Source organism: Carlito syrichta, unplaced genomic scaffold (assembly GCF_000164805.1).
Source record: "Carlito syrichta isolate Samal-C Ts95f unplaced genomic scaffold, Tarsius_syrichta-2.0.1 Scaffold314725, whole genome shotgun sequence".
Classification (NCBI taxonomy): Eukaryota; Metazoa; Chordata; class Mammalia; order Primates; family Tarsiidae; genus Carlito; species Carlito syrichta.
In genome coordinates, this window is record NW_007258821.1 from 234,660 (window position 1) to 262,170 (window position 27,511).

Consider the following 27,511-nt stretch of genomic DNA (forward strand, 5'->3'; position numbering starts at 1 on the left):
CGGGCTCAGGCAATCCACTCACCTCAGCCTCCCAAAGACGCGGGATTACAGGCTGAGCCACCGAACCCGGCTGTTTTTGTTTTTTGAATCGGAGTCTCACTGTGTCATCTAGGCTGGAGTGCAGTGGCACCCTCATGGCCACCTCAGCCTCGACCTGCTGGGCCTAGGCGATCCATCAACTTCAGACTTCCAAGTAGCTGGAACCACAGGTGTACACCACCACACCCAGCTGATTTTTTTATTTCTGTAGAGATGAAGTCTCACCATATTGCTCGGGCTGGTCTCGAACCCCTGGGCTCAGGCAATCCTCTCGTCTCCGCCTCCCAAAGCATTTTACAGGCATGAGCCACCATGCCCGCTATCAAGACATTCTGTCTCAGGAGCAGACGGGGCAGAACAATTGGGACTTGGGTCTTAACAGAGTAATGTATAATTTGAATCCAAATTTGTCTTACGTGTAGATGTGAGAGGGAGTCTGAGAGTTGGGAAAGTGTGGCCCCATAAAATTTCTCCTACAAGGAGAGAAAATTAAGAGCTCACATATCTATCCCATTCACATTAGCAACACTATGTTGATTTTTGACATGTTAAAAAAGGCAGCCCAGATGTAATGGAGGAAAGGTGCTAGGGCGAAAATCTTCCTTTTCTGCTTCCTGAGAGGTATCTAACACGCTTTAGAATCCCGCTTCCTATTTATTTACTTTCTCCCATTTTGAAATTTTTCCATATGGCTGAAGCAGATTGAGAGATGAAGGACGGTATAAATAAATCCTACCTTTGCTGGGCTCGGTGGTTCAGCCTGTAATCCCGTGCTTTGGGAGGCTGAGGTGAGTGGATTGCCTGAGCCCGCGGGTTCGTGACTTGCCTGGGCAACTTGTCGAGACCTCATCTCTACAATAAAAATAAAAAATTAGCTGGGCGTGGTAGCACGCACCTGTAGTTCCAGCTACTTGGAAGGCAGAGGCAGAAGGATTGCCAGAGCCTAGCAGATTGAGGCTGGGGTGGCCGGGAGTGGCTACTGCACTCCAGTATGGGCTACAGAGTGAGACTCCAACTCAAAAACAACAACAAAAATCCTGCCTTTGTCAGAGTCTGGGGTGAAGGTGGTGTACTTAAGCATGGCCTTTGAAAAGCGGGAGAAGCTGGGCTCAGTGGCTCAGCCTGTAATCCCGCGCCTTTGGGAGGCTGAGGTGAGTAGATTGCCGGAGCCCGCGGGTTCGAGACCTGCCTGGGCAGCAATACCTCATCTCTACAATAAATCAAAAAATCAGCCGGGCATGGTAGCACGCACCTGTAATTCCGGCTACTTGGAAGGCTGAGGCGGAAGGATCGCCGGAGCCCAGCAGGTCAAGTCTGCGGTGGCCGGGAGTGGCCACTGCACTCCAGTCTGGGCGACCGAGTGAGACTCCAACTCAAAAAAAAAAGAAAAATAAAAAAAGAAAAGCGGGAGAACCCTTTCCGAGGAGCCAACAAGATGGCTGAAGTGGAGTAGAAGAAGAAGAGGACCTTCCGCAAGTTCATCTACCGCGGTGTGAACCTGGACCGGCTGCTGGACAATGCCCTATTAGCAGCTCATGCAGCTGTACAGCGCACGGCGGCTGCAGCACTCATTGCTTAAACAGCTGCGCAAGGCCAAGAAGGAGGTGCCCCCCTCATGGAGAAGCCCGAGGTGGTGAAGACACACCTGCGTGACATGATCACTCTGCCCGAGATGGTGGACAGTGTGGTGAGTGTGTACAACGGCAAGACCTTCAGCCAGCTGGAGATCAAGCCGGAGTTGATCAGCCATTACCTGGGCAAGTTCTCCATCACCTACAAGCCTGTAAAGCTCAGCCAGCCTGGCATCAGTGCCACCCACTCCTCCCATGTCATCCCACTCAAGTAGTCGTGCCAATAAAGACACGCCTGCCCAGTCTCCCCCCCAAAGTAATTTCTTTGATTTTTACATAAATAACTACTTTTAGAGCCACCTTGTCCATTCCAGCCAATAGGCAGGTTATCATGTGGTTCATTTTCTCTCTATCTGGGAAGTTAATTTGGTAATCCCAGGAGATCTCTGTGCGTGGGGGGGGGCCTCTGCCTTGGTGCCTATGGGATTATGGGCTGGGTCTTGCTGATGGAGGGTGTGGGCACGGATGAGCTGCTACCCAGATGCATTCCCTCTTCTTCAGGGAAAAGGAAGAGGAGAAAGAATGACATACAGGTCATGCCAGGTGATATCATAGGACTGGGTGATGTGGAGTAATTCTTTACAGTAGGTAGCCAGGTTAGAGGTAAAGGAACCCAGTTGTTTCTCAATTTGAGAGAGTTGCCCAGGGAGAAAGGAATATGGACCCTTTCTTTGCCCTCTGTTCCTGCAAGCTCCCTGAGAGGAAAGACGAGAGCGGGACTTTGGGGGCAACTGGGGAATGGAGGATGCTGGGTCAGAGAGCGAGTGTGAGGGGGAGAAGGAAAGGAAGGAGGAGGCTGTGAATGGGGAGGTGCAGAAGCGGAAGATGGTGGTGAGGTAGGGGGAGTAGAGTTTAGGGTTTTTTTTCTTTTTTTTTTTGAGTTGGAGTCTCACTCTGTCCCCCAGACTGGAGTGCAGTGGCTGCTCCCGGCCACCGCAGCCTCAACCTGCTGGGCTCCGGCGATCCTTCCACCTCAGCCTTGCAAGTAGCTGGAACTACAGGTGCACGCTACCACGCCTGGCTAATTTTTTGATTTATTGTAGAGATGAGGTCTCGCCAAGTTGCCCAGGCGGATCTTGAACCCACGGGCTCAGGCAGTCCACTCACCTCAGTCTCCCAAAGCACAGGATTACAGGCTGAGCCACCGTGCCCGGCTGAGTTTAGGGATTTTTAATAGAAGAATTTGGAAGGGGTTACAGGCTTGACAAAGAGATGGCTTGGATTGGGGATAGAGGAAGGCTTGAGCATAGGGGACCTCGGACCATTTTCTGTTGCGTTGGAGAAGATTGTTGAGGTTATGGAGAATTTGGAAGTTACAGGTCCTGTTTTGAGCCATCGGTTGTTATTGTCTAATTGATCTTGGAGTCAAGCCGTATTACAGAAGAAAATGAGACACTTTGACCTTAGAACAAGACCTGAAACCTTTGAAAAACAAAAAAAACAGGTACCTGCACAAGGAACATTTGTATACCTAACCCTGAATTGTACCCTACAATTTCAAAATTAAAAGAGAAAAAAAAAAGAAAAAAAAGCCCCCCAAAACCACACAAATTGGCAAAAATTTAAAAACTTGGTAATGTTAAGGATATGTTAAGCATATGGATCCACAGGAGCTTTCATCCACTGCTGTGGGTGTGTAATCTGGTATAACCATTTTGGAAAATAGTTTGCTCTTACTTGGTGAGGCTGAATATGTAAACATCTCAGTATATGCATAATATCTCAGCAATCCCCATTCCCAGATATATGCTAAAGACACAGGCAGAAGAGTTTATGGCCTCACTGCTTGCATTAGCAAAAACTGGAAACTGTCCCATGTCTGTCAACAGTAGAATGACAAGTGGTAATATATTCATATGATGCAATGTCATAGAGAGTGGAAATGAATGAGCAATCACTGCACACAACCATATGCTTGAACTTCAGAAACTGAAAGAACAAAAACAGAAGAAGAAAACATAGTACAGTGCCAAGCAGCTTATAAATAATGTCAAGCAAAACTGAACAATATATTGTTTATGGATAAATATATGTGGTAAAAAAGAAAAAAGAAACTAAGTCTTAAAAAGCAGTCATATCAATTAATTTTTTTTTTTTTTTGAGTTGGAGTCTCACTCTGTCGCACAGACTGGAGTGCAGTGGCCGCTCCCGGCCACCCCCGGCCACCGCAGCCTCGACCTGCTGGGCTCCGGCGATCCTTCCGCCTCAGCCTTCCGAGTAGCCGGAATTACAGGCATGTGCTACCATGCCCGGCTGATTTTTTGGTTTATTGTAGAGATGAGGTCTCGCTGCCCAGGTGGGTCTCGCACCCACAGGCTCAGGCAATCCACTCAACTCAGCCTCCCAAAGGCGCGGGATTACAGGCTGACCCACCGAGCCCGGCTAGCAGTCATATTATTACCATAAAATTAGAGATAGACATTACTGACGGTGGGCAAGGGAAAAGAGGTTTGGGAATGGTTATTCAGCTGCCAGTCAGTAATGCCTTCCATAGCATCTCATTTAATTTGTTTCCCAAATGAATGACCAGTCATTTCAATATATGTTATCATTTTCTTCTTCTTATAACTGGTTTCCTTTTACAGTTTTGTCATATGCTTCTATCATATGCTAAGTGCCCTTGTATAGTTGGGTATGTTTCTGGACCTTATTTTTTGTTTTTCATTCTATTTGATATTTTTATACCCATAGCACACTAGTTTAGTTATTGTAATTATAAAGTATTTTTTGGCCCCAGGCGTGGTTGCTCACACTTATAATCCCAGCACTTTGGGAGGCCAAGGTGAGTTTGCCTGAGCCCAGGGGTTCGAGACCAGCCTGGGCAACTTGGTGAGACCTCATCTCTACAATAAATCAAGAAAAAAAATTAGTCAGGCATGGTGACGCATTCCTGTATTTCCAGCTACTTGGAAGGCTGCAGTGGAAGGCCTGAGTTCAGGTTGAGGCTGCAGTGGCCGTGAGCATGCCACTTCACTCCAGCTTGGGTGACAGAGTGAGACTCAAAAAAAAAAGTTATTCTTATATATGGAAGATTGTATTGTTCAAACATGGCCACAACATTTCTGGTTCCATACACAATTTCAGAACCTGCCACTTCCCCATCAAGAAGTAGAGTCTAGTCCCTGTTCCCGTGAACCTGGGAAGGCCTTTGTCTCTGCCTCCAATCACTAGAATGTGGTAGAAGTGATGCTGTGTGACCTCTGGGTATAGGTTTGAATTGGTGATACACCTTACTCTTTGTTCTCTCTCTCTCTCTCTCAGGACACTCACCCTTGGGACCTGGCCATCATGTTGTGAGGGAGCCAGACAGCCATATAAAAAGGCCATGGGTAGGTGTTCTGGCCATAGCCCCAGCTGGGGTTCCAAGTGACAGCAGCATGACAGTGAGCCATCAGATGACTCCTCCACCCTTAAGCTGCCCCAGCTGACAATGGGCAGAGACAAGCTGTTCCCTTAGAGCCCTGTCCAAACTACAGGTCTGTGAACAAAAATAGTGTCATTGCTTTAAGCCACTAAGTGTTGGGGTGATTTGTTACACAGCACTAGATGACTGGAACACTATACATTTGCATTTCCCAATTCATTTTGCTATTCCAGAAATAGCTCCTCAGAATTTTTTGTTTTTGTAGAGATGGGATCTCGCTATGTTGCCCAGGCTGGTCTCAAACTCCTGGCCTCAAGTAATTCTTCCACCTTGGCTTCCAAAACAGGTTTATAGGTGTGAGCAACTGTACCCGGCCATCTTGTCAAGTATTGTAAAAAAATCTTCACCTCTTTGAGGTAACATGTTCTGTTAAGTATCCTTCCTTTCTTTTTTTTTTTTTTTTTGAGTTGGAGTCTCACTCTGTTGCCCAGACTGGAGTGCAGTGGCCGCTCCCGGCCACCACAGCCTTGACCTGCTGGGCTCCGGTGATCCTTCCGCCTCAGCCTTCCAAATAGCCGGAATTACAGGCATGCGCTACCACGCCCAGTTGATTTTTTGATTTATTGTAGAGATGAGGTCTCGCTGCCCAGGCAGGTCTCGAACCTGCGGGCTCAGGCAATGCACTTACCTCAGCCTCCCAAAGATGCGGGATTACAGGCTGAGCCACCGAGCCCGGCGTATCCTTCCTTTCATACTCATTTCCATGTCCTTGCAAACACATGCATACCTAAATAGAGGTTTTTGTTGCTATTGTGGTTGAATTTATTCTTAAAAATTGGTATTATACTATTCTATTATACACATAACTCTACAAATTACTTTTTTCCAGTTAATACTATATTGTTATATATCCTCTAGGTCGGGTAGTATAGAGAGCAGAGACCTCATCTCTGCTGGGCATCAAAATCAGTCAGGGAAGGGACTCCTAAGAGCATGCCGGAAGATGGCCAGGAACGGGTATTTAGAGCATGGAGCCAGGTGGTCAGACACTTGGAAGATGCAAGTAGGGAGGAGAGGATGCTGGAACCCAAAAAGAAGGAGGACCTCGCTGTTCCCTGAGATGAGTATTCATTGCCTGACTCTGTCTTGAAAGGCTTCCTGGATCACAGTGTGTGAGAGGGCTGATCACACTCGAAGGACTAACGACAGGGTGAACATCTCCCGACACTCTCTCATGTCCTTTGTCCGGGTGGACCTTGCCTACAGCTCTTCTGGGAGGCTCTGAGCTCAGCAGACTCTCTAGAATCTTCCACAAGGTCTCATAGGCCAATGTGCGGAGCTGGCCATGGTGCTGGCAGGGATCCTAGATGACGTGCTAGACTTTTCCCATGGCACATTCATCTTTGCTGTTCCTGCTCATTTTGCCCGGTGCTGGATGTGAGGTGGAATCTCTGTGAGTGCAGGAGAGAAGGTGCCAGGGTGGGTACAGTAGGGATTACAAAGATGGCTGATACAGGATCAGACATAATGAAAGAAGGCCAGGATCAGGGTTAAGAAGAATAGGGTTTTTATTTAAAGTGCTGGGTTTCTTTGTTTTTATTTTATTTATTTTTGTTTTTTGATCCACTGCACTTCACCCAGGCTGGAGTGCTAACTGCAGCCTCAACTTCTTGGGTACAAGTGATCCTCCTGCCTCAACCTCCCAAGTAGCTGGGAGTATAGGTGTGTACCACCATGCTTTGCTAATTTTTAAAAATTTTTCGTAGGCCAGGCTTAATGGCTCAGCCTGTAATCCCAGCACTTTGGGAGACCAAAGTGGGTGGCTTGCCTGAGCCCGATGGTTCGAGACCCACCCAAGCAACTTGGTGAGACCTCATCTCTACAATGAATCAAAAATTAGCCAGGCATGGTAGCGCACGCCTATAGTTCTGGCTACTTGGAAGGCTGAGGCAGAAGGATCGCTAGAGCCCAGCAAATCAAGGCTGTGGTGTCCGGGAGCATGCCACTGCACTCCAGTCTGAGTGACAGAGTTAGACTCCAACTCAAAAAATATATATATATTTTGTAGAGATGGGATCTGGTTATGTTGCCTAGGCTGGTCTGGAACTCCTGACCTCAAGTGATCCTCCCTTCTTGATCTCCCAGTGTGCTGAGATTGCAGGCATAAGCCACCATGCCCAGTCTTACTTTGAGTTTTAATATGGAAAAATGTATTTTTAAAAATTAATTTTATTTATTACATGATATTACCATAGTGAAGCAAATTAACATATACATCATCTCAGATGGTTACCCTTTTTTTTCTGAGTCAGAATCTCTGTTACCCAGGCTGGAGTGCAGTGGCACACTCACAGCCACTGCAGCCTTGAACTGCTGGGTCCAGGTGATACTTCCACTTCAGCCTTCCAAGTAATTGGAACTACAGGCAAAAGCCACCATGCCTGGCTAATTTTTTGGTTTATTGTAGAGACGAGGTCTTGCCATACTGCCCAGGCTGGTCTCGAACCCGTGGCTTCAGGCATTCCTCTTGCCTCCACCTCCCAAAGTGCTGAGATTACAGCATGAGCTACCACTCTCGGCTTGATGTTTACCCATTTTTTTGTTTTTGTGTTAAGAGCAGCTAATATCTATGGAAAATTTTCAAACATACGGGAGGAGAAGGAAGAATATGACAAACCTCTGTGTACACATACCTATCATCCTACTGTCATAGTTATCAGTGTCTGATACCTTGTTTTTTGTTTGTTTTTGTTTGTTTGTTTTTTGAGTTGGGAGTCTCAGTGTCACCCAGGCTGGAGTGCATTGGCACACTCACAGCTACTGCAGCCTCTACCTGCAGGGCTCAGGCGATTCTTCTGCCTCTGCCTTCCAAGTAACTGGAACTACAGGCGCGTGCTACCACATCCAGCTAAGTTTTTTATTTATTGTAGACACGAGGTCTTGCCAGCTTGCTCAGGCTGGTCTAGAACCCCTGGGCTCAGGCAGTCCTCTCACCTCTGCCTCCCAAAGTACGGGGATTACAGGCTTGAGCCACCGCACCCAGCCTAGGTATGATTTTAAAATACTCTCTTTTAGCCAGGCTCGATGGCTCAACCTGTAATCCCGCGCCTTGGGAAGCTGAGATGAGTGGATTGCCTGAGCCTGCGGGTTGAGACCCGCCTGGGCAACTTGGCAAGACCTCATCTCTACAATAAATAAATTTTCAAAAATTAGCCAGGTATGGTAGTGTGCGTCTGTATTTCCAGCTACTTGGAAGACTGAGGCAGAAGGATCACTGGAGCCCAGAAGGTCGAGGCTGCGGTGGCCGGGAGCGGCCACTGCACTCCAGTCTGGGCGACAGAGTGAGACTCCAACTCAAAAAAAAAATAAATTCTCTTTTAACAAGTCCAAAGCCATTATCATACCTAAAAAATTAAAGCTTATTATTTAACCAGATATGGTGGCTCACTGGGAGGTCAAGATAGGAGGATTAATAGAGGCCAGGAGTTCCAGACCAGCCTGGGCAGCATAGCCAGACCCCATCTCAAAAAAAAAAAAAAATATATATCTGGAAATAGTGGCACATGCCTGGAGTCCCAGCTGTTCAGGAGACTGAGGTGGGAGAATCAATTGAGCCCAGGAGTTCAAGGCTGCAATGAGCTATGATCACGTCACTACACCCCAGCTTGGGTGACAGAGCAAGACCCTGTCTCTAAAAAATAAAAATAAAATAATTTCTCAGTATCATTAAACGTCCAGTCAGTGTTCACATTTCTCTAGTTTTCTCAAACAATGTATTTTTCTGTTAATAGGTTTAAATCAGAATCAACAAAGGCTACACAGTGTATTGTATTTGGTTTTTGTTAATGTGTTTCTTAGTTATTTCTTTTTATTTTTTTGAGTTGGAGTCTCACTCTGTTGCCCAGACTGGAGTGCAGTGGCCGCTCCCGGCCACCACAGTCTTGACCTGCTGGGCTCTGGCAATCCTTCCGCCTCAGCCTTCCAAGTAGCTGGAACTACAGGTGTGCGCTACCACACTTGGCTAATTTTTTGATTTATTGTAGAGATGAGGTCTTGCCAAGTTTCCCAGGTGGATCTCGAATCCACGGGCTCAGGCAATCCACTCACCTCAACATCCCAAAGCGCGGGATTCTTAGTTATTTCTAATCTGTACTCTGTCTCTCAGTTTATTTGTTGAGGAAACAGGTCATTTGCTCTACCAAATTTCCAAAATTCTGGATTTTTATTATTGAATCTTTATAGTGTTTTTATTTATTTATTTTTATTTTATTTTATTTAATTTTAATTTTATTTTATGAGTTGGAGTCTCACTCTGTCGCCAAGACTATCCAGATAGTGTTTTTAAACTGGTTTTTCTGTTTTCTGTATTTTCTATAAACTGATGTAAGCTCTAGAGGCTTGATCAGAGTCACTTTGGTTTTTTGATGCGAATACTTCATAGGTGGTGCTTTGTACTCATTGCATCATAATAGGAAGCATGTAATGTCTGCTTGTGTCTCCTATTGTGATGTAGAGATTGATTAGTGGGTTCTGATTTTGTCAGCCCAATCTACAGATTCCATCACAATCTTTCTTTCTTTCTTTTTTAAATGGAACGCTTCATGAATTTGCATGTCATTCCTGCGCAGGGGCCATGCTAATCTTCTCTGTATGTTCCAGTTTTAGTCCATGTGCTGCTGAAGCGAGCACAACAATCTCTCATTTAATAGTTTTATCGTGGCCTGGCTTGGTGGCTCAGCCTGTAATCCCAGCACTTTGGGAGGCCGAGGCGAAAGGATTACCTGAGCTCGCGGGTTTGAGGCCATCCCGGGCAACTTGGCGAGACCTTGTCTCTACAATAAGTCAAAAATTAGCTGGGTGTGGTAGCGCACGCCTGGAGTTCTGGCTACTCGGAAGGCTGAGGCTGAAGGATCACCGGAGGCCGGCAGGCTGACGCTGGGGTGGCCGTGAGTATGTGTGCCACTGCACTCCCGCCTGGTCAATGGAGTGAGATTCCAACTCAAAAAAAGAAAAAAAATAGTTTTAGCAGTCAGCTAGACGTCTTTGTCGTTAGAGGTTACAAATTGGTGCTATTCGAATTCTATTATTATTTCTGAGTTTTCCACTTGGAATTCTATAAAGAATTTTTCCTCATCAGCTATTCATTATGCTGAGGCAAGTTCCTGAGGAAAAAACAAAATGAATACTTGATTCTTTCCCTTTATGTTTTAGTTTTCAGAATAATGAGATGAGATCCTAGCATCTTCTAAAAATGACCAATTAGGGTTTTATGTGCGTGTTTGTCATGAGCTTCTGGATTTTAACATATTTGGTGTATTTTAATCCATTTCAGTTATTGTTCTTTTGATATTCATATTGTTCCATCTTCAGCCAGTGGATGCTCCTTCCAGTTGACACCTGTGTTACTTTTTATTTATTTATTTTATTTATTTATTTTTGAGCCAGAGTCTCACTCAGTCACCCAGGCTGAAGTGCAGTGGCACACTCCTGGCCACCTCAGCCTCGACCTGCTGGGCTCTGGCAATCCTTCCACCTCAGCCTTCCAAGTAGCTGGAACTACAGGTGTGCACTACCACGCCCGGCTAATTTTTGATTTATTGTAGAGATGAGGTCTCACCAAGTTGCCCAGGCGGGTCTCGAACCCTCGGGCTCAAGCAATCCACTCACGTAGGCCTCAAAAGTGCTAGGATTACAGGCTGAGCCACAGAGCCCGGCCCACATTGTGGTTTTAACTTGCATTTTTTTTAGTGGCTAATCATGTTGACCATCTTTTCATGTGCTAATTTACCTCTTCAGTAAAATGTTCATGTCATTTGCCTATTTTCTTTTTTTGGGAGGTGGGGTAAAGTCTCTCACTCTGTTGCCCAGATTGGAGTGCAGTGATGCAATCACAGCTCACTGCAACCTTGAACTCCTGACTTTTGCCCATTTTCTAATTGGAGTGTTTGTTTTTTTGTTTTTGTGAGGGTTTTTTTTTTTGAGTTGGAGTATCACTCTGTCACCCAGGCTGGAGTGCAGTGGCACGCTCAAGGCCACTGCAGCCTCGACCTGCTGGTCTCAGGTGATCCTTCCACCTCAGCCTTCCAAGTAGCTGAATCACAGGTGCATACCACCACACCTGGCTAATTTTTTGATTTATTGTAGAGACAAGGTCTTGCCAAGTTGCCCAGACTGGTCTTAAATCCCTGGTCTCAGGTAATCCTCTCACCTACGCCTCCTGAAGTGCTGTGATCACAGGCGTGAGCCACCATGTTTTGTTTTTTACTGTTGATTTTTGAGAGTTTGTAATACATTCTAGATACAGATCTTTGGTCAGATATGTCATATGTCCTTTAGACACACTTCTGGTTGTTTTCTTTCTTTCTTTCTTTTTTGAGTTGGTATCTCACTCTGTTGCCCAGGCTGGAGTGCAATGGCATGTTCATGCCCACCGCAGCCTCAACCTGCTGGAGTCAGGCGATCCTTCCACTTCAGCCTTCCAAGTAGCTGGAACTACATGCATGCACCACCATGCCCAGCTAATTTTTTTGATTTATTGTAGCAATGCAGTATTGCCAAGTTGCCCAAGCTGGTCTCAAACCCCTAGGCTCAGGCAGTCCTCTCACCTCGCCCTCCCAAAGTGCTGGGCCACTGTGCTCAGCCTTTAGTTGTTTTCAATAGTTTTCTTTTTTTCTGGTATGATAAGTGCTCAAGGCTCATCTTGTTGAATAGAATTTTAAACTTTTAGGACAATGTAGAAGTGACATAGAACTATATCATCCTTTCTCATTCTAAAGAAGTTTGGTTATTGAAGAGGACAGAGCAGAGACTTGGTGGCAAACTTCTGGTAAAAACCCAGTAGATCTCAAGGTTCCCTCCAACTCCTCTTCATTGCCAGCACTTCCATCACGTTCATTATTCACTATAGCAAGTGAGTGCCAACATCTAAGCTAGGTGCTGGGAATTAACAGGGAGTTTCTTTTTTTTTTTTTTGAGTAGGAATCTCACTCTGTCACCAAGGCTGGAGTGCCGTGGTATGCTCACGGCCACTGCACCTTGACCTGCTGGGCTCAGGTGATCCTTATGCCTCAGCCTTCCAAGTAGCTGGAACCACAGGCATGCACACCACTCCCAGCTAATTTTTAGATTTGCTGTAGAGCCAAGGTCTCCCCAAGTTGCCCAGGCTGGACTCAAACTCTTGGACTCAGGCAGTCCTCTTGCCTCCACCTCCCAAAGTGCCGAGATTATAGGCATGAGCCACCACGTCTGGTGGGAGTTTCAACTTAAAGAGGCACGTGTTCATAAGGGGGTTCTGTGCAGGAAGCTTCGTGGGCATCAAGAAGGGCCCCTGGCCTGGAGGTCAGGGAAGGCTTTCCAGAGGACAAGATAACTTGGTGCAGATGGCAGGTAAGGCAGGGGGGACAAACCGGACCCCAGTTGAGGTAGATGTTTCAGGGATCCTGTTTAAGTACCTCAAAGGGAGGGAAAGCAGGGTGCATTCCAGGGGTCCTTAAACAAAGACACCTTTGCAAAAGATGGAAAGGAATATAGGTCAATACTTGAACGTGGCTTAATATTGTTTGGGGTTGAGAATAAAGGAGTCAATAGAATTACCTCTTGGTTGCTGTCTCTAAGGGTCCTGAAACTTCCATCGGATTCCTTTTTTGCTTGTTTTTGTTTTGAGTCAGGGTCTCACTCTGTTGCCCAGGTTGGAGTGCAGTGATACAATCATAGCTCTCCGCAGCCTCAAATTCCTGGGCTCAAGCCATCCTCCTGCCTCGGCCTCCCAAAGTACTGGGATTACAGGCATGAGCCACTGTGCCTGGCCTCAAATTTCTTTTCTTTTCTTTCTTTTTTTTTTTTTTTTTGAGTTGGAGTCTCACTCTGTCGCCCAGACTGGAATGCAGTGACCGCTCCCGGCCACTGCAGCCTCAACCGGCTGGGCTCCGGCAATCCTTCCGCCTCAGCCTTCCAAGTAGCTGGAACTACAGGCACGCGCTACCATACCCGACTAATTTTTGATTTATTGTAGAGATGAGGTCTCACCAAGTTGCCCAGGCGGGTCTCGAACCCATGGGCTCAGGCAATTCACTCACCTCAGCCTCCCAAGGCGCGAGATTACAGGCTGAGCCACCGAGCCCAGCTCTCAAATTTCTTTTATAAAGAATTGAAGACCTGGCTGGGCATGGTGGCTCATACGTATAATCTCAGTACTTTGGGAGACCAAGGGAGAGGATTGCCTGAGCCCATGGGTTCGAGATCAGCCTGGGCAACTTGGTAAGACGTCATTTCTACAATAAATAAAAAATTTAGTCGGGTGTGGTGGCACGTGTCTGTAGTTCCAGCTACTTGGAAGGCTGAGGCAGAAGGATCTCCTGAGCCCAAGCAGGTCGAGTCTGTGGTGATTGTGAGCATGCGACTGCACTCCAGCCTGGGTGACAGAGTGAGACTCCAAGTAAAAAAAAAAAATTTTTTTTTTTTTTGGGGGGGACCTAACAGGGAAAGGAGACAGTCAAGTTTGGATAAGGTTCTAAAACACTATCCCGGTAAGGGGCAGGAGTGGCATGGTCTGGCCTGTGGGGTTGGTTCACAATGGTGTTCCCAGTCCTCCTACAAGGTCATGTTCCTGTCTTCCAGGTAAAAGGTGACACACTTAACCTCCCAACACCTGTGTTCTGTCAGTAGTCTCTCCAGCAGTGGAAATAGATTACACTATCCTCATCAGAAGTCCAGGGGGTCTCCTGTGGGTGAGGGGGCATATTACATTAACTCGGGGGTGTTGGGTGAGATTTTAGGTACATTAAAAGAAAACAAGGATTTTTAAAAACCCCAAATTTTAGAAACACCGATCTTATTCTCTTCCCCTAGGTCTCCTTGTGATAATCCTCTCCAAAATCTTTATGTTCCATCTGGCCCTAAAAGTGAGATTTGGAGGCCGTGTGCAGTGGCTCAAGCCTGTAATCCCAGCATTTTGGGAGACTGAGGTGAGAGAATTGCCTGAGCTCAGAAGTTTGAGACCAGCTTGGGCAATTTGGTGAGACCTCGTCTCTATAATAAATTTAAAAAATAAGCTAGGCATGGTAGTACATACCTGTAGTTCCAGCTACTTGGAAGACTGAGGTGGAGGAATTGCCTGAGCCCAGCAAGTCAAGGCTGTGGTGGCCATGAGCATGCCACTGCACTCCAGCCTGGGCAACAGAGTGAGACTCTGACTCAAAAAAAAAAGTGAGATTTGGAGCAGCTTGAATGGATTTAGAGTCTATCATACTCAGTGATCTATCACAGAAACAACAGAGTACAACATGCTCTCACTCATAAGTGGACCCTGAACATTTACCATAATTCTATAAGAAAGGGATTGGCAGTAGCAGGCTACTGCTGCAGTGAGGTTGAGGGGGACACAACATTAATAAGGGTAACTGATCTTAAACCAGGCAAAGTGGAGACCAAAGTGAGGCCCCAACTTTACTTGTACAATGACCATTGTATACCTAATTCTGAATTGTACCCCACATCTTTAAAAAAATAAGTCAGGCTCGATGGCTCAGCCTATAATCCCGTGACTTTGGGAGGCTGAGGTGAGTGGCTTGCCTGAGCCCACGGGTTCAAGACCCACCTGGGCAACTTGGCGAGACCTCATCTCTACAATAAATCAAAAATTAGCTGGGTGTGGTAGCGTACGCCTGTAGTTCCAGCTACTTGGAAGGCTGAGGTAGAAGGATCACCGGAGCCCAGCAGGTCGAGGCTGCGGTGGCTGGGAGCGGCCACTGCGCTCCAGTCTAGGCGACAGAGTGAGACTCTAACTCAAAAAATAAAAAATTAAAAAAAGTTTAAAAAAAAAGTGAGATTTGGTCATCATTCACATAATGTTGGAATCACTGGTGTGAACTAGTTACCATCACCCTCTGGAAGTTATGCAAGACACATAGCGTCAGCAGAAGAGGGATCACAGATCCCTTACCCCCAAAGACAAGGCGATCTGAGAAATAGGTTCACCAGTTTATTTCTTGGTGCTTCCAGAAACTCGTAAAAGCACAGCGAACAACAAGCAAGTCAGTAAAAGGAGATACCTGCTCAGCACGTTTCAACAATTGGTTTGGCTTTGGTGGGTCAGGCTGCCCAGGGCCGAGTGCCATGAGAGAGCAAAGTGAAGCCAGGTCCCCAGGAAGTGAGGCCTCAGACTGCGGAGTGTGAGGGGTGAGTGCAGGCTTCAGATCCAGATGTCAGAGCTGCAGTCGCCCCCAGGGTAGCGAAGCTCGTGAGCCAGGGCTGGGCCCAGGGGCTCCTTCCCAAAGTCTACCAGGAAGTTGGGGTTCAACTTGAGTCCCCCCTTTACTGTGTCGACATCGATCTGCAGCATCACAGAACCTTCCCTGGAGGAAGAGGGAAAGGGGGTGAGGAAGCAGTCAGAGGTGGCTGCCCCCTTCCCCCAAGATTTGCGAGTGTAGGGGTGAGTTCCTGAGGAAGGAGCAGGGTCTGAATGGTGGGGTGCAGGTGGGTCCCTGAGGATTCTTCAGAAAGCCAAATGATCCCTCCAGAGGAGGAGGGCTGGGAAGGTGAGCCCAGATAGTGTGCTTCTCACCTGATGAGATCAGGATAAAACTGCTTGTCCCAGGCACTGAACAGCGACGTGGTGACGTAGAGACGCTTCCCGTCTAAGCTAAGCTGGATCATCTGAGGGCCTCCGGCCACCCGTTTCCCCTTGGGAAAACCAGGGGTCAGACCCCAGGGTAACACCCTAGGAGGGGACCGCATGCACCCCAGGCCCTCAAGCATGCTCAGAGGGCTGCCCCTCCCATATTCCTCAAGCATGGCTCTGAGGGTCCAGTGAGTAGGGGGCGAGGCCTCACCTTGACCACCAGGGGCTCCGGCTGGCATTTGAGCTCCTGGTCCTCTAGCACTTGCACAGGGCCTCCCTTAACAATGCTGCCCCCGAGGAAAAGCTGGGTGGGGAGGCGGAGGATAAGGGAGGACAACAGGGAGGTGTGGACATTGCAGGAAGAGCGGCCTGCTTCCCAGGGATCCCTCACGCCTTTCAGACGTGTTCCCCTGCCTGGCCACGGCCCGGTAGTCCTGGCCCGCGTCACCCTTTAGCCCACATTTTGTTTTTCCCATACCTCTTATTCTCCAGCTGCTTCATACCCTCTCCCCCATCCCAGACTTTCTTCTCCTTCCTCCTCCCTGGTTCCTCCTGCTAGGGATCCCACCTGCCCGGTGAGGTGGGGCCTCTGTGGGTCAGAGACGTCATATTGCCGCAGGTCCCCATGCAGCCAGTTGCTGAAGTACAGGAAGCGGTCATCCAGGGATAGCAGGATGTCCGTGATCAGGCCTGGGGGCGCAGTGCAGGTTCAGAACCTTTAAGGACCCTTGTTTCCCAGGCCAGGAGTCAGCCTGCCGACCCCCCAGGCACTCACCTGGCATTTCGGGCAGCATCCAGCCCTTCACTTTCTTGGGGGGCACCTGGATCACCTTCTCCACTGACCAAGTACCACCCTACATTGGGGAGTGGAGGGTGAGGCTAGGTGGCAGAGAGGGGAGGCTAGGGCTCAGAGCTGGGTCTCCCCAGGCCTGAGAGGGAGAGGGTAGATACAAGGCCTTCTTGCCACTGGGGTCTAAACCATGCAAGCCCCTCAAAGCAGAGATCCTGTCTGCTCCAGCTTTTGAATGAATGAATCAATATAGCCAGTTACGGTTCAGGTGTTCACTGGCCCAGCACTGAGAGAAGACAGGCAGGGCATGGGCTGTCGGTTTCTTGTTCCTGGAGAAGCCTGGGCTGGTGGAGCCTGGGCCGAGGTGCTGACAGCAGGGAGGGGAGGGCGGGGGGCGCGTGTCACCTCATTCTTGAAGAAGCGCTGGACGGTGGAGCTGAGCGCACAGCCCACGAAGCCTTGAGCGGCATCGGGGTTGTGCAGGAAGCGGATCTCCAGGGGAATGAGCCCGTCCTTCAGATGCAGCGTCTGCACGATCTCATGGCGCTGCCAGTCCCACACATGTAAGTGGCTCCCGTACAGCCCTGGGGTGGGTGTGGGCCAGAGGATGGGCTCAGAGGTGGGTGGGAGGGCATGGAAAAAGGCCGGGGCCCCAACCAGGAGAGAAGGTTAAAAAATGGGTTGGAGGGATCAGACAGATGCTTGAGCAAGTCTTAGCACGCAACACATCCTATAACATCATCTGAAGAATTTGGGGCCCAATGAGGAAAGTCAGAGGGATGGAGACGGGTTGGGGTTCATGGAGCAGAAAGCAAGTAGGTGTGGGCTCAAGGCTCCTGCCGGCCCACGAGTGAATTCTCACCAGCCTCCACATCAGCAGGGTTGAAGCCATCTCGTAAGACATTGGGAGCTGCCCATTCGGTGCTGATCATGACGTTGTGTCGAGGTTGGTACCAGAAGTCATAGCCCATCCGGGCAGCACCTCCAGGCCGCTCCCATGTCCCTTTCACCTCGAATGTCTCCCCATCCAACAGCACAAAACCCCCTGAGTAGAGATGGAAATAGGGTAGCAGGTAGAGGCAGTAGAGACACTGCCCCCATCTGGCTGCACCCCCAACAAGTCCAGGAGGCTCCAAGCCCATTGCCTTCCCTCTCCCCTGGGTTGGCCAGCTCCTGAAATTCAGGTGTCCAAAGGGTCCCACCCAGAGGTGGCTGGGAGGGAGGCAAGGACCTCTAGTCTAAGTGCCCCTATCTTTCATCAACTTCACCTCTCTCCCAGACCACAGGAGAAAGTTTTCTCCTCTTGAGCCAAGAGATCTTCTGGAACTCAGTACTCTGTTCTCTCACCTAGCCCCCTAACTTTTGGAGTGGGATGGTCCCGAGTCTAAGCCCCATTCTGCTCACTACAGATTTTTTTTTTTTTAGTTGGAGTCTCACTCTGTCACCCAAGCTGGAGTGCAGTGGCATGATCAGAGCTCACCATAGCCAGGCTATCTCCTGGGTCCAGACCATCCTCCTACCTCAGCCTCCCAAGGAGCTGGGACTATAGGTATCTGCCACCATGCCTAGATAATTTTTTTATTTTTTGTAGAGACTAGGTCTTGGTATGTTGTCCAGGCTAGTTGCGAACTCCTGGGCTAAAACGATCCTCTTGCCTCTGCCTCCCAAAGTGCTGGATTACAGGCGTGAGCCACCATGCCTGGCACTACATTTTTAAAGCAGAATATACAAGTTATATTTACTTGCAGTTCAACAGGAATGCCCAATGTGTTGTTCCCTCGCTGGGTATTTTATGACAACTTGCTACATCCTTGCAAATACAACCAGATGTCGACTCCTAAGTGTTGTTAAGTCTAGAAATGTCACACTCCTCCCACCTCTTGGACAAAGCAATCAGAGTCTAGTGTAGTTAACCTTAGCTGGATGACCTTAACTTATGACCCACTCCAAGCCCTTGGATGGAGGGTTCTGAGCAAATAGTTGAGACTCTGTGAGAAGTAGGACAATCCTGGTGATTAGGACAGATTCTGGAGCCAGCTTGGTGGGTCTGAGTTCCAGCTCTGTGACTTATTACTTGTGTGACCTTGGGTAAGTTACTTAACCAATCTATACCCCAAATAGGGCTCATACTAGCACCTGCCTCATAGGTTGTGCCTGGCACACAGCCAATATTTTATAAATGTCAGCTCTGATCATACCATAAATGAGAGAGCAAACATAAAGATTAAGAATTCCTGACTGGATCCAGTGGCTCATGCTTATAATTCCAGCACTTCGGGAGGCCGAGATGAGAGGGGAGCCTGGACAATTTGGCGAGACCTCATCTTTACAATAAATCAAAATATTAGCCAGGTGTGGTGGCGTGTGCCTGTAGTTCCAGCTACTTGGAAGGCTGAGGTAGAAGGATCACCTGAGCCCAGCAGGTCAAGGCTGCAGTGGTCATGAGCATGCCACCGCACTCCAGCCTGGGCGACAGAGTGAGATTACAACTCAAAAAAAAAAAAAAGAGTCCCAAGGTACCACTGCCAGGCCATTACTAGGCCATTGCCAGGCCATTTGCCATTCCCTTGCTAAGCTATGGAATGGCCACATGCTCTTTGAGCTGTAGCCAGGCCATGTTTTCTTAAACTTTGGCCCCCTCCCCTACCTTGGTGAGGCGAATCTCCTCTTTCTCTCTCTAATTTACTTTCTAAATAAACCATATTTTCTAATCTAAAAAAAAAGAATCCCAGGGCTGTGAGATTTGCTCATGAATTCACAAAGGCTATGTGTTTTCTGGGACCATGTCTGTGATCACATTCCCTATGACAGACTGTTCTGACTGTACCTTTGAACTGAATCCATCAGTCAAGGCTCATCTTCGTAGAAGGAATCAAAACTGACATTACTTGCTCATATTTTAAATACCGGACAGGGCCTAGTCAACTGGTTCTCCCTGGGAGGCCTTTCCATCCCTGGGATCTGTTCCTCCTACAAACAAATGCGTCCCACATCTCATTGCTGTGAAGTGTTCACCAGCACACAGTGCCAGTAGGTACCTTTGCCATTGCCCTTAGGGTCTCCCAGGGAACTGATCATCACCTCCCCACTGGCCAGGCAGTGGCTGGTGTGGAGGTAGGCTAGGTCACACTTGGCATGGATATCCTTGGGCTCGATGACCTAGAGAGGGATGGGCAATGGAGTCAAAATCTTACAGGGCTAGGAGTCCCCACTCTTGACCCTCATACTCTTCTAAATCTTATCTGCTAACCCTGTTCTCTTTCTCTTCAAACATGAACACAGACATTGTGACTCATGCCTGTACTCTCCGCACTTTGAGAGACTGAGGCAGGAGGATTGCTTGAGCCCAGAAGTTCAAGACCAGCGAGGGCAACGTAGCAAGATCTCGTCTCCACAAAAAAATTAAAAAATTAGTTGGACGTGGTGGTGTGTGCCACCACCCAGTAGTCCCAATTCTCAGGAGGCTGAGGCAGGAGGATTGCCTAAGGCCAGGAAGTCAAAGCTATGGAAAGCTGGGATAGTGCCACTGCTCTCCAGTTTGGGCAACAGAGTGAGACCCCTGACCAAAAAAAAAAGCAAAAAACCAGGTGCAGTGGCTCACGCCCGTAATCCCAACACTTTGGGAGGCTGAGGTGAGGATTGCCTGAGTCCATGGGCTTGAGACCAGCCTGGGCAACATGACGAGACCTCATCTCTACAGCAAATCAAAAAATTAACCGGGCATGGTGACATACACCTGTAGTTCCAGCTACTTGGAAGGCTGAAGTGGAAGGATCACCGAGCCTGGCAAGTTGGGGCTGCAGTGACTGTGAGCAAGCAGTGACTGTGAGACTCCAACTCAAAAAACAAAACGAAAACAAAAATGGAAACAACTCTCCTTGTGGGACTATGGCAAATGTTCAGTCTGGTGACCTCTACAGAGCAGCAAGAGAAAGAGAGATTGCTAATAACCCACTAGGCAGAAAGCGCTGACTCTCCGCCCGCCCCACCTGTCCCGAAGGCACTTGCAGCCCTGTGACACTGCAAGCTCCTTCCAGACTGGGCCAATGCCAGTGTCAACGCTGTATCACCAACAGCCGACACAGTGAGTGGCTGGCATCAGGAGGGCACTGAACAAATTGTTGAGAGGAAGGACTGGAAACTCCCACTTAAGAGAAGCCCTGAGCTCATAGCTCGGTGGGAGAAAAACGGTTCTCTCCCTCTTCTCCGAGGCCCTGGCCCATGGTGCTGGATGGTGACAACCCAGTATGCCTGGGAAAGTCTCCTCCATGGTCTAACCACTGAGCCAGATCCAGCACAAGAACCGGAGGCAGCTGGGTTGGGGCTGGCGTCTGGCCTACAGGCTGCCGGGGCAGTAGATGCCTTCTTGTCTCTGAGCCCAACAGGGTAGAAGACGTGCCTTGTGCAACTTCGGACACCGGGGCTCGGAGCCCACGTCCACCACGTAGATGCGAGAGGAGATGAGACTGGGCAGCACCAGCTTGGTGCGGGACTTGGTGCTGTCACCGAAGCAGCTGCTGCAGGTGTTCCACCCCGAGTGATGCAGCTCGTCCTTCATGTTGGGCATGGGCAGCCGGTGGATGACCTAGGACGGGGAAGTGGGGCCCACCCAGTCTGCACCTCTGTCTGCTTTTGGGAGAGGCGCCCCTGGACCCATTGGGGTTGGGCCGCGCAGCACAGGCTGCATTTCCTTGTACAGTGAACAGACTGTACAACCACACCCAGGGAGGACCGAGAGGGATGGAGCTGGGGAAGGGCAGGCCCAGGGCCAGGGCTGGACAAGGGGTCTTGAGGTCGCTGGTGCCCAAGCCCCACCTCACCTGGCTATACTGAGGAGATTTGGGGTCAACATCCACAGTAGCTAGATAATCGGGGGCCTCGGTGGCCGTGTTTCGGTAAATACAGGGTAGGTAGACAATCTCCTCCCGGGGTCCTGTAGGTGGGAAGCAGACAGTGGGGCTGGCAGGGTGGGAAGGGATGGCGGGGGCAGCGCTGGGTGTGCCAGAGGGTGCAGGCCAGGTCTGGGGTCCCCAACCCCACCAGCTGTGTAATCGTCAGAGGGGCACTGGCTCTCAGGCAGTCGGCAATTACCTTTCATGGCCTCCAGAGGGGTTGGGTAGCCGGGTCCACACTTCCCACATTTGGTTGCTGTGGGAACAATGGGGTGCAATTGGCTGGACTGTGCCCTGGAGGGTGAAGGCCCCCTCCCTCCATCCTGCGGCACACACCCTGGCTGGCCAGGGCAGACGTTCTAGCCCCATCACTCTGGCCTGACCTCTCTGTCTCCTCAGAGCCCTGAAGCCTCTGCCTGGTGGACAGACACTCCAGCAGGGTCAGGGAGGGTGGGAGGAGGGCTCGTGCCGCAGAGGTTGTGTGGTGTAGCCACGAGAGCTTGGATCTTGGGCAAGGTACCTAACCTCCCAGCCTCATCCTGCGTCCTCTGTAAAGGGGGTAATCAGAATATCATAAGGGGCTTTTATGAGAAGGAAACAAGAGGATGCAATAAGCGTGCAGTGCTGTGCTTGCCAGGCTGAGGCCCCATGAACCCTGGCTCTTCTTGCATCTCTGTCTCTCCCTCTCTCTCTTTTGAGTCAGAGTCTCACTCTGTCACTCAGCCTGGAGTACCGTGGCCGCTCACAGCCTCAATCTGCTGGGCTCAGTCGATCCTTCTGCCTCAGCCTTCCAAATAGCTGAAGCTACAAGTTGCTCCGGCTGGTCTCAAACCTCTGAGTTCAGGCAATCCTCTTGCCTCCCACAGTGCTGGGATTACAGTTATAAACCACCACTGCCTGGCCTCCTTTTCTCATTCTCTCTCTCTCTCTTTCTCTGGGGGCAGTGCCTGTTCAGCTTCCTTCACTAGGGGATGGAATGCTTTCTGTTTTTCCCTTCTCTGGGTCCTGATCCCAGGCTGCAAGCCAGGGCCAGGATTACATAACCCAGGGTCCTCAGGCCAGTTTCTCAGTTTCTACCCCTGGGTGGGTCCCACTTCCTCCATCTGTGAAGCAAGGTGCTTGACCCAGCTCTGGAGAACTCAGAGGCCCAGAGATGTAGGGAGCGGCCCTCTGTGTCCCTGAAATCTGGCAAGAAAGGCCACACTAATCCCCAGCATCAAAGTCAGCCGTGTGAAGGAGGGCTGGGACCTCACAGCTACCAGAACCCCAGTTTGGGGCCTGCGGGGGAAGGAGGGCTGAAGAATAACACAGAAGCTGTGGGCTGAAAGAAATTGTAGAGTGGAGTTCACAGGCCTGGCACCACCTGTGCCCTGTCCCTTAGCCAGTCTGGCCACTGCTCTCACAGCTGGGCTGCAAGCGGGGAGCAGGAGTAGCTGGAGGACAGCCTCCACTGGCGCCTGGGACCCCCGCTTGTAGCCGCCAAGTGATTTAGGAAGCTGGGCGGCAGTGATAGCATTTTAGAGTCTGGAGACCTGGTTCAAGTCCTGGGTTTGACATCCACTCTATTTCCTGTCCTTGAGTGGCTAAAAGAGAGTAATGATATCCTGCTTACTTCTCTAGGTAGATATGAAGGTCAAATAAGACAATGTATTCAAAAGAACTTTCAAGGCTGGGCCCAGTGGCTCACACCTGTAATCCCATCACTTTGGGAGACCAAGGCGGGAGGACTGCTTGAGTCCAGGAATTCAAAACCAGCCTGGGCAACATAGTGAGAACTTGTCATCTCTACAACAAATAAAAAAATTAGTAGGGCACAGTGGTGCATGCCTCTAGTCCCAGCTACTCGAGAGACTGAGGTGGAAGGATCACCCGAACCCAGGAGGTCAAGGCTGTGGTGAGCGTGACCATGCCACTCCAGCCTGGATGACAGAGTGAGACTCCAACTCAAAAAAAAAAAAAAAAAAAAAGTGTTACATAAAGATGGGCAAATAAAACAATGTATTCAAAAGTGCTTTCATGAAGGTGAGTGTATGAGTAAGGCAGGGCTGTGCTGGAGGAGAGAATGCAAGCAGCACTTGCTGCCTAGAGAGGGTTGAGGTGGGGCAGGGACTGAGAGTTGTCCAGCTCAAAGGAATTAAGGAGATTTGTTCTGCTGCACACCCTAACCATGTCAGGACTTGGCCCAGGATGGGGGCGGGGGGTGCTGGGTGGAGGTTGCTGGACACAGAAGAGAAAGGAGATTTAAGAACTCCAAGACAGCCTGGCTCAGTGGCTCAGTCTGTAATCCCGTGCCTTTGGGAGGCTGAGGTGAGTGGATTTCCTGAGCCCACAGGTTTGAGACCCGCTTGGGCAGGCGAGACCTCATCTCTACAATAAATCAAAAAAATTAGCCGGGCATGGTGGCGCGTGCCTGTAATTCTGGCTACCTGGAAGGGTGAGACGGAAGAATCGCCCGGAGCCCAGCAGGTCGAAGCTGCGGTGGCCGGGAGCGGCCACTGCCCTCCAGCCTGGGTGACAGAGTGAGACTCCAACTCAAAAAAAATAAAAAAAAAAAGAACTCCAAAACATCAAGACAGAGATGCAAACACTGCAAAGCCAAAGAGGGCACGAAAGAGAAGTGAGGGTTCAGAGGAGGGGCTGCCCACCCCAGGTTCCCCCCGCCCCCATCCCCAGCATTTCTTAGCACTTTTTTTCCCTGCATGCCACTCAGGTCCCAGGAAGTGTCAGTCCTCTTTCTGGGGCATACCTCCTGTCTCAAGTATCTCGAGCAAGGTCTCTGAGCATCTTTGGTTTGAGATGAGCCCAGGGAAAGCTCAGTAGGGTTTTCCGTGCCAGGCTGGGAAGTTTCTGCCAGCCCAGGGAAGAGCCCGCTCCAAGGGGCAAGGACGTCAATATTCTCCAACAGACCCCTTCTCAGCCCGTGGTCCAGGAGCCCATAGATGGAGGAGTAGGGAGACTGGGGACTGAGGGGATGGGTAGACTGAAACAGGTCTCCGGTGAGAAAGTGGGGGGTCCCTGATTTCCCTCCCAAAGTGATCCCTTGTGTGGAGCAGCTGGAGAGTGACGGGGGTGCCACAGGCTTAGGGTTCCTACCCTCTAGCGTGAGAAGTTGGCCCAGTGCTGAAGTCAGAATTGTCTCTCTCCTAGGTGAGGGCCAGGGGCAGAGAGGCATCGTCTACGAAGCCTCCACCTGGTTTCTGATCGGCAGAAAGGCGCCCTGGCCCCAGCCCCTGCTGAATGGAGCCAGGCAGGAGCCCAGGATCACCCTTCCCAGCAACCCCTCTGCCCTTCTTCCTCAGAAACTTTGGCTAAGCTGGGAAATGCAGCGGGGGGGAGGGGAGGGAGCGCACAGGGGAGGAACCACCAGGCAGGGTCCACCGCTCCTCCCGCAGCTGGTCTCCCTCGGGTTTTCTGTTCTTTCCTGGAGGGGGGAACCCTCCGAATTCGGGGCGGACCCGGGGTAGGCAATGTGCGGTTGGAAGCCCCCCTGCTTACCCATGCTGCTAACTGACGAGTTTGCCAGGAGCAGGCAGAGGCCAGGCGGAGAGCTGTGCTGGTGTCAGAGGCGGCTGTGTCAGGGAAGGAGAAAAGGGAGGAAATTTATACAACCAATTGGGGTGGCGCAGGGCAGGAGGAGGACCCTGGCAGCAGTCCAGGGCCCAGGCAGCTGGTCAGGGTGCGCTCAAGAGGCCTGGTGCGATTGGTGTTTGAATTATGGGGTGTGTGTGTGTGTGTGTGTGTGTGTGTGTGTGTGTGTGCGCGCGCCTGCCTTTATGTGCCTGTGTGGGAATTTGTTTTTGGTTTTTTTTGAGTTGAAGTCTCACTCTGTCGCCCAGGCTGGAGTGCAGTGGCACGTTTCCAGCCACTGTAGCCTCGACCTGCTGGACTCCGGCAATCCTTCCGCCTTGGCCTTCCAAATAGCTGGAACTACAGGCATGCGCCACCTTGCCCGGCTAAGTTTGTGGTTTATTGTACAGATGAAATATTGCCACGTTGCCCAGGTTGGTCTCAAACCTGCGGGTTCAGGCAATCATCTTGCCTCCACCTCCCAAAGTGCTGAGTTTACAGGCGTGAGCCACCAAGCCAGCCTGGTCCCCTTGACCTTGAAGTGGAAGGCAGTTGGCAGTGCCTGGTATCACACTCTGTGCCCTTATGAGCCTCAGGAGGTGAAAGCAGAGGGCCTCCCTGTCATTTCCCTGCCTGGTGCCTCTGGAGCTCCCAGGGTCTGGGTGGTGGGGCCCAAGCCCAATACAGTGCTGCTGGCCCGAGGTGACCTGTAGCCAGTCATAAAACTTTCAGGGTCACCAGGCATGGTGGCTCACGCCTGCAATCCCAGCACTTTGGGAGGCCAAGGTGGGCAGATTGCTTGAGCCCAGGAGTTCGAGACCAGCCTGGGCAGCATAGTGAAACCTTGTCTCTACAAATAATAAAAAAATTAACAGGGTGTGGTGGTGCACACCTATAGTCCCAGCTAATTGGGAGGCTGAAGTGGAAGAATTGCCTGAGCCTAGGAGGTTGAGGCTTCCTTGAGCCATGATCATCATGATCTTGCTACTGCACTTCAGCCTGGGCAACAGAGTGAGACCCCAACTCAAAAACAAAGCCAAAGCAAAAAACTCTCCAGGTCTCTATCTGTGAGGGAGCCTTCCAACTGGAGATTTAGTGGCTGCCCAGGGTGCTGAACCCGCTGATATAATATTCCAGGGACATGCCATAACCTCCAGGCAAATGCCTACCAAAGCAGGGTTGAGGTGTGATCCCACTAACTCCCTTTGGAGCTGCCCTTATCTAGAAAAGCCAGAGTTTGAAGGGCTAGACGTGGGTGAGCTCAAAGAAACCCACCCAGCTTGGTTTCCATCTGGAAGACAATGGCCCCCGTCTCCTGTCAGCTGGCCACTTGCCCAGGGAAACCTCTCCCCACTCCCCTAGGAAACTTCTGTGTCTGCAGAAACCACTTTCATCTCCTTAGATGAAAGCTCTGGGCTGAAGTTTTTATTGGATTGGAAAAAGGATAAAGTTTGGGCTTGAGATGATCCATAGAAAGAGCTAGAGTCTCCAAACAGGATTGGAGGGGGTTAAAACTGGGTCTTGGTGCAACGGGCATCTGTCCTCCTGGTTCCCCCGGTGAGGCTCACGGGTCCATCAGGGAAGACCCTCCGTGGCTGCCCAGGCAGGTGTCTTCTTTTAATCCCAATGCCACTCAACCCCTTTGGTTCTGTCCTGTGTCTGTCGTCCTTACCGGTACGCCATCAGCTGCCTTGTGTGTGCAGCTGCCCAAGGGGGGAGGCTCTGGAGCCTGCTTCCTGGTCTTTACCAGCGTCCTGGTCTCCTGGCTACCGGCACTCACACTGTCTTCCTCCACTCCACCGGCTACCTCCTCTTCCTCCTGAGGTCCCATCTCCTTATCTCCTACCTCCTTTCTGCTGCCAGTTTTTTGGCTTGAGGTAGCTTACCATCCAGGATTTAAAAGTGAAAGAAACCTATCAAAAGTTGCTGAATCATTAACTACCAAAAAAAGCTGTCATTTTGTTTGTTCTGGAGTCTATCATTGACTACCAGTTTTCTCCCCCCTCACCCCGTCTCCCTCCCTCTTTTCCTCCCTCTCTTCTTTCCTTCCTCCCTTCCTTCCTTCCTTCCTTTCTGTTGGAGTCTCACTCTGTTGCCCAGATTTAAATGCATTGGTACGATCACGGCTCACCACAGCCTTGACCTCCTGGGCTCTGGCGATCCTTCCACTTCAACCTCCCAAGTAGCTGGGACTACAGGCACCACCATGCCCAACTCATTTTTTGACTTGCTGTAGAGACAAGGTCTTGCCATGTTTCCCAGGCTGGTCTCAAACTCCTGGGCTCAAGTGATCCTTCCACCTCAGTCTCCCAAAGGGCTGGGAGTACAGGCGTGAGTCACCGTGCCTGCCTACCCGTTCTTTTATGCCCCTAGCTCTGACCTGGCTGGTCTCTGTGGCTCCTCCACGGTACTCTAACCCCTGCCTGCAACTTTCTCCCTGAACTCTTCATGCTTTTGAGCCAGCAAGGTGGTTGGGGAAAGTTGTCCCAGCCTGGGCGACAGATGGAGGTCGTCTGGGGAGAGAGGTTAGGCTGATAGCAGGCAGAGAAGCCTCCAGGGCATCTTTGCTTCTGAACAGACAGGTTTGGGCTTCTATGGTAGATTGTGAGA

General features: G+C 50.1%; 1 protein-coding gene and 1 pseudogene across 1 annotated transcript; one reads left to right on the forward strand and one right to left on the reverse strand.

The window, feature by feature from the left end:
- The first annotated feature begins 1,474 nt into the window (after positions 1 to 1,474).
- On the forward strand, positions 1,475 to 1,885 carry LOC103274339 (annotated as a pseudogene).
- Positions 1,886 to 14,991: 13,106 nt separating this feature from the next.
- On the reverse strand, positions 14,992 to 24,905 carry SELENBP1 (selenium binding protein 1). The gene is made up of 12 exons (XM_008071799.2): positions 24,830 to 24,905; positions 21,534 to 21,590; positions 21,263 to 21,375; positions 20,842 to 21,027; positions 19,481 to 19,601; positions 17,305 to 17,487; positions 16,848 to 17,026; positions 16,428 to 16,506; positions 16,221 to 16,342; positions 15,864 to 15,956; positions 15,596 to 15,714; positions 14,992 to 15,386 (listed from the first exon to the last, which is right to left on the reverse strand). Exons 1-12 carry the CDS (start codon positions 24,831 to 24,833, stop codon positions 15,224 to 15,226), a joined length of 1,419 nt encoding a protein of 472 aa, XP_008069990.1. The 5' UTR covers positions 24,834 to 24,905; the 3' UTR covers positions 14,992 to 15,223.
- Positions 24,906 to 27,511: the final 2,606 nt, after the last annotated feature.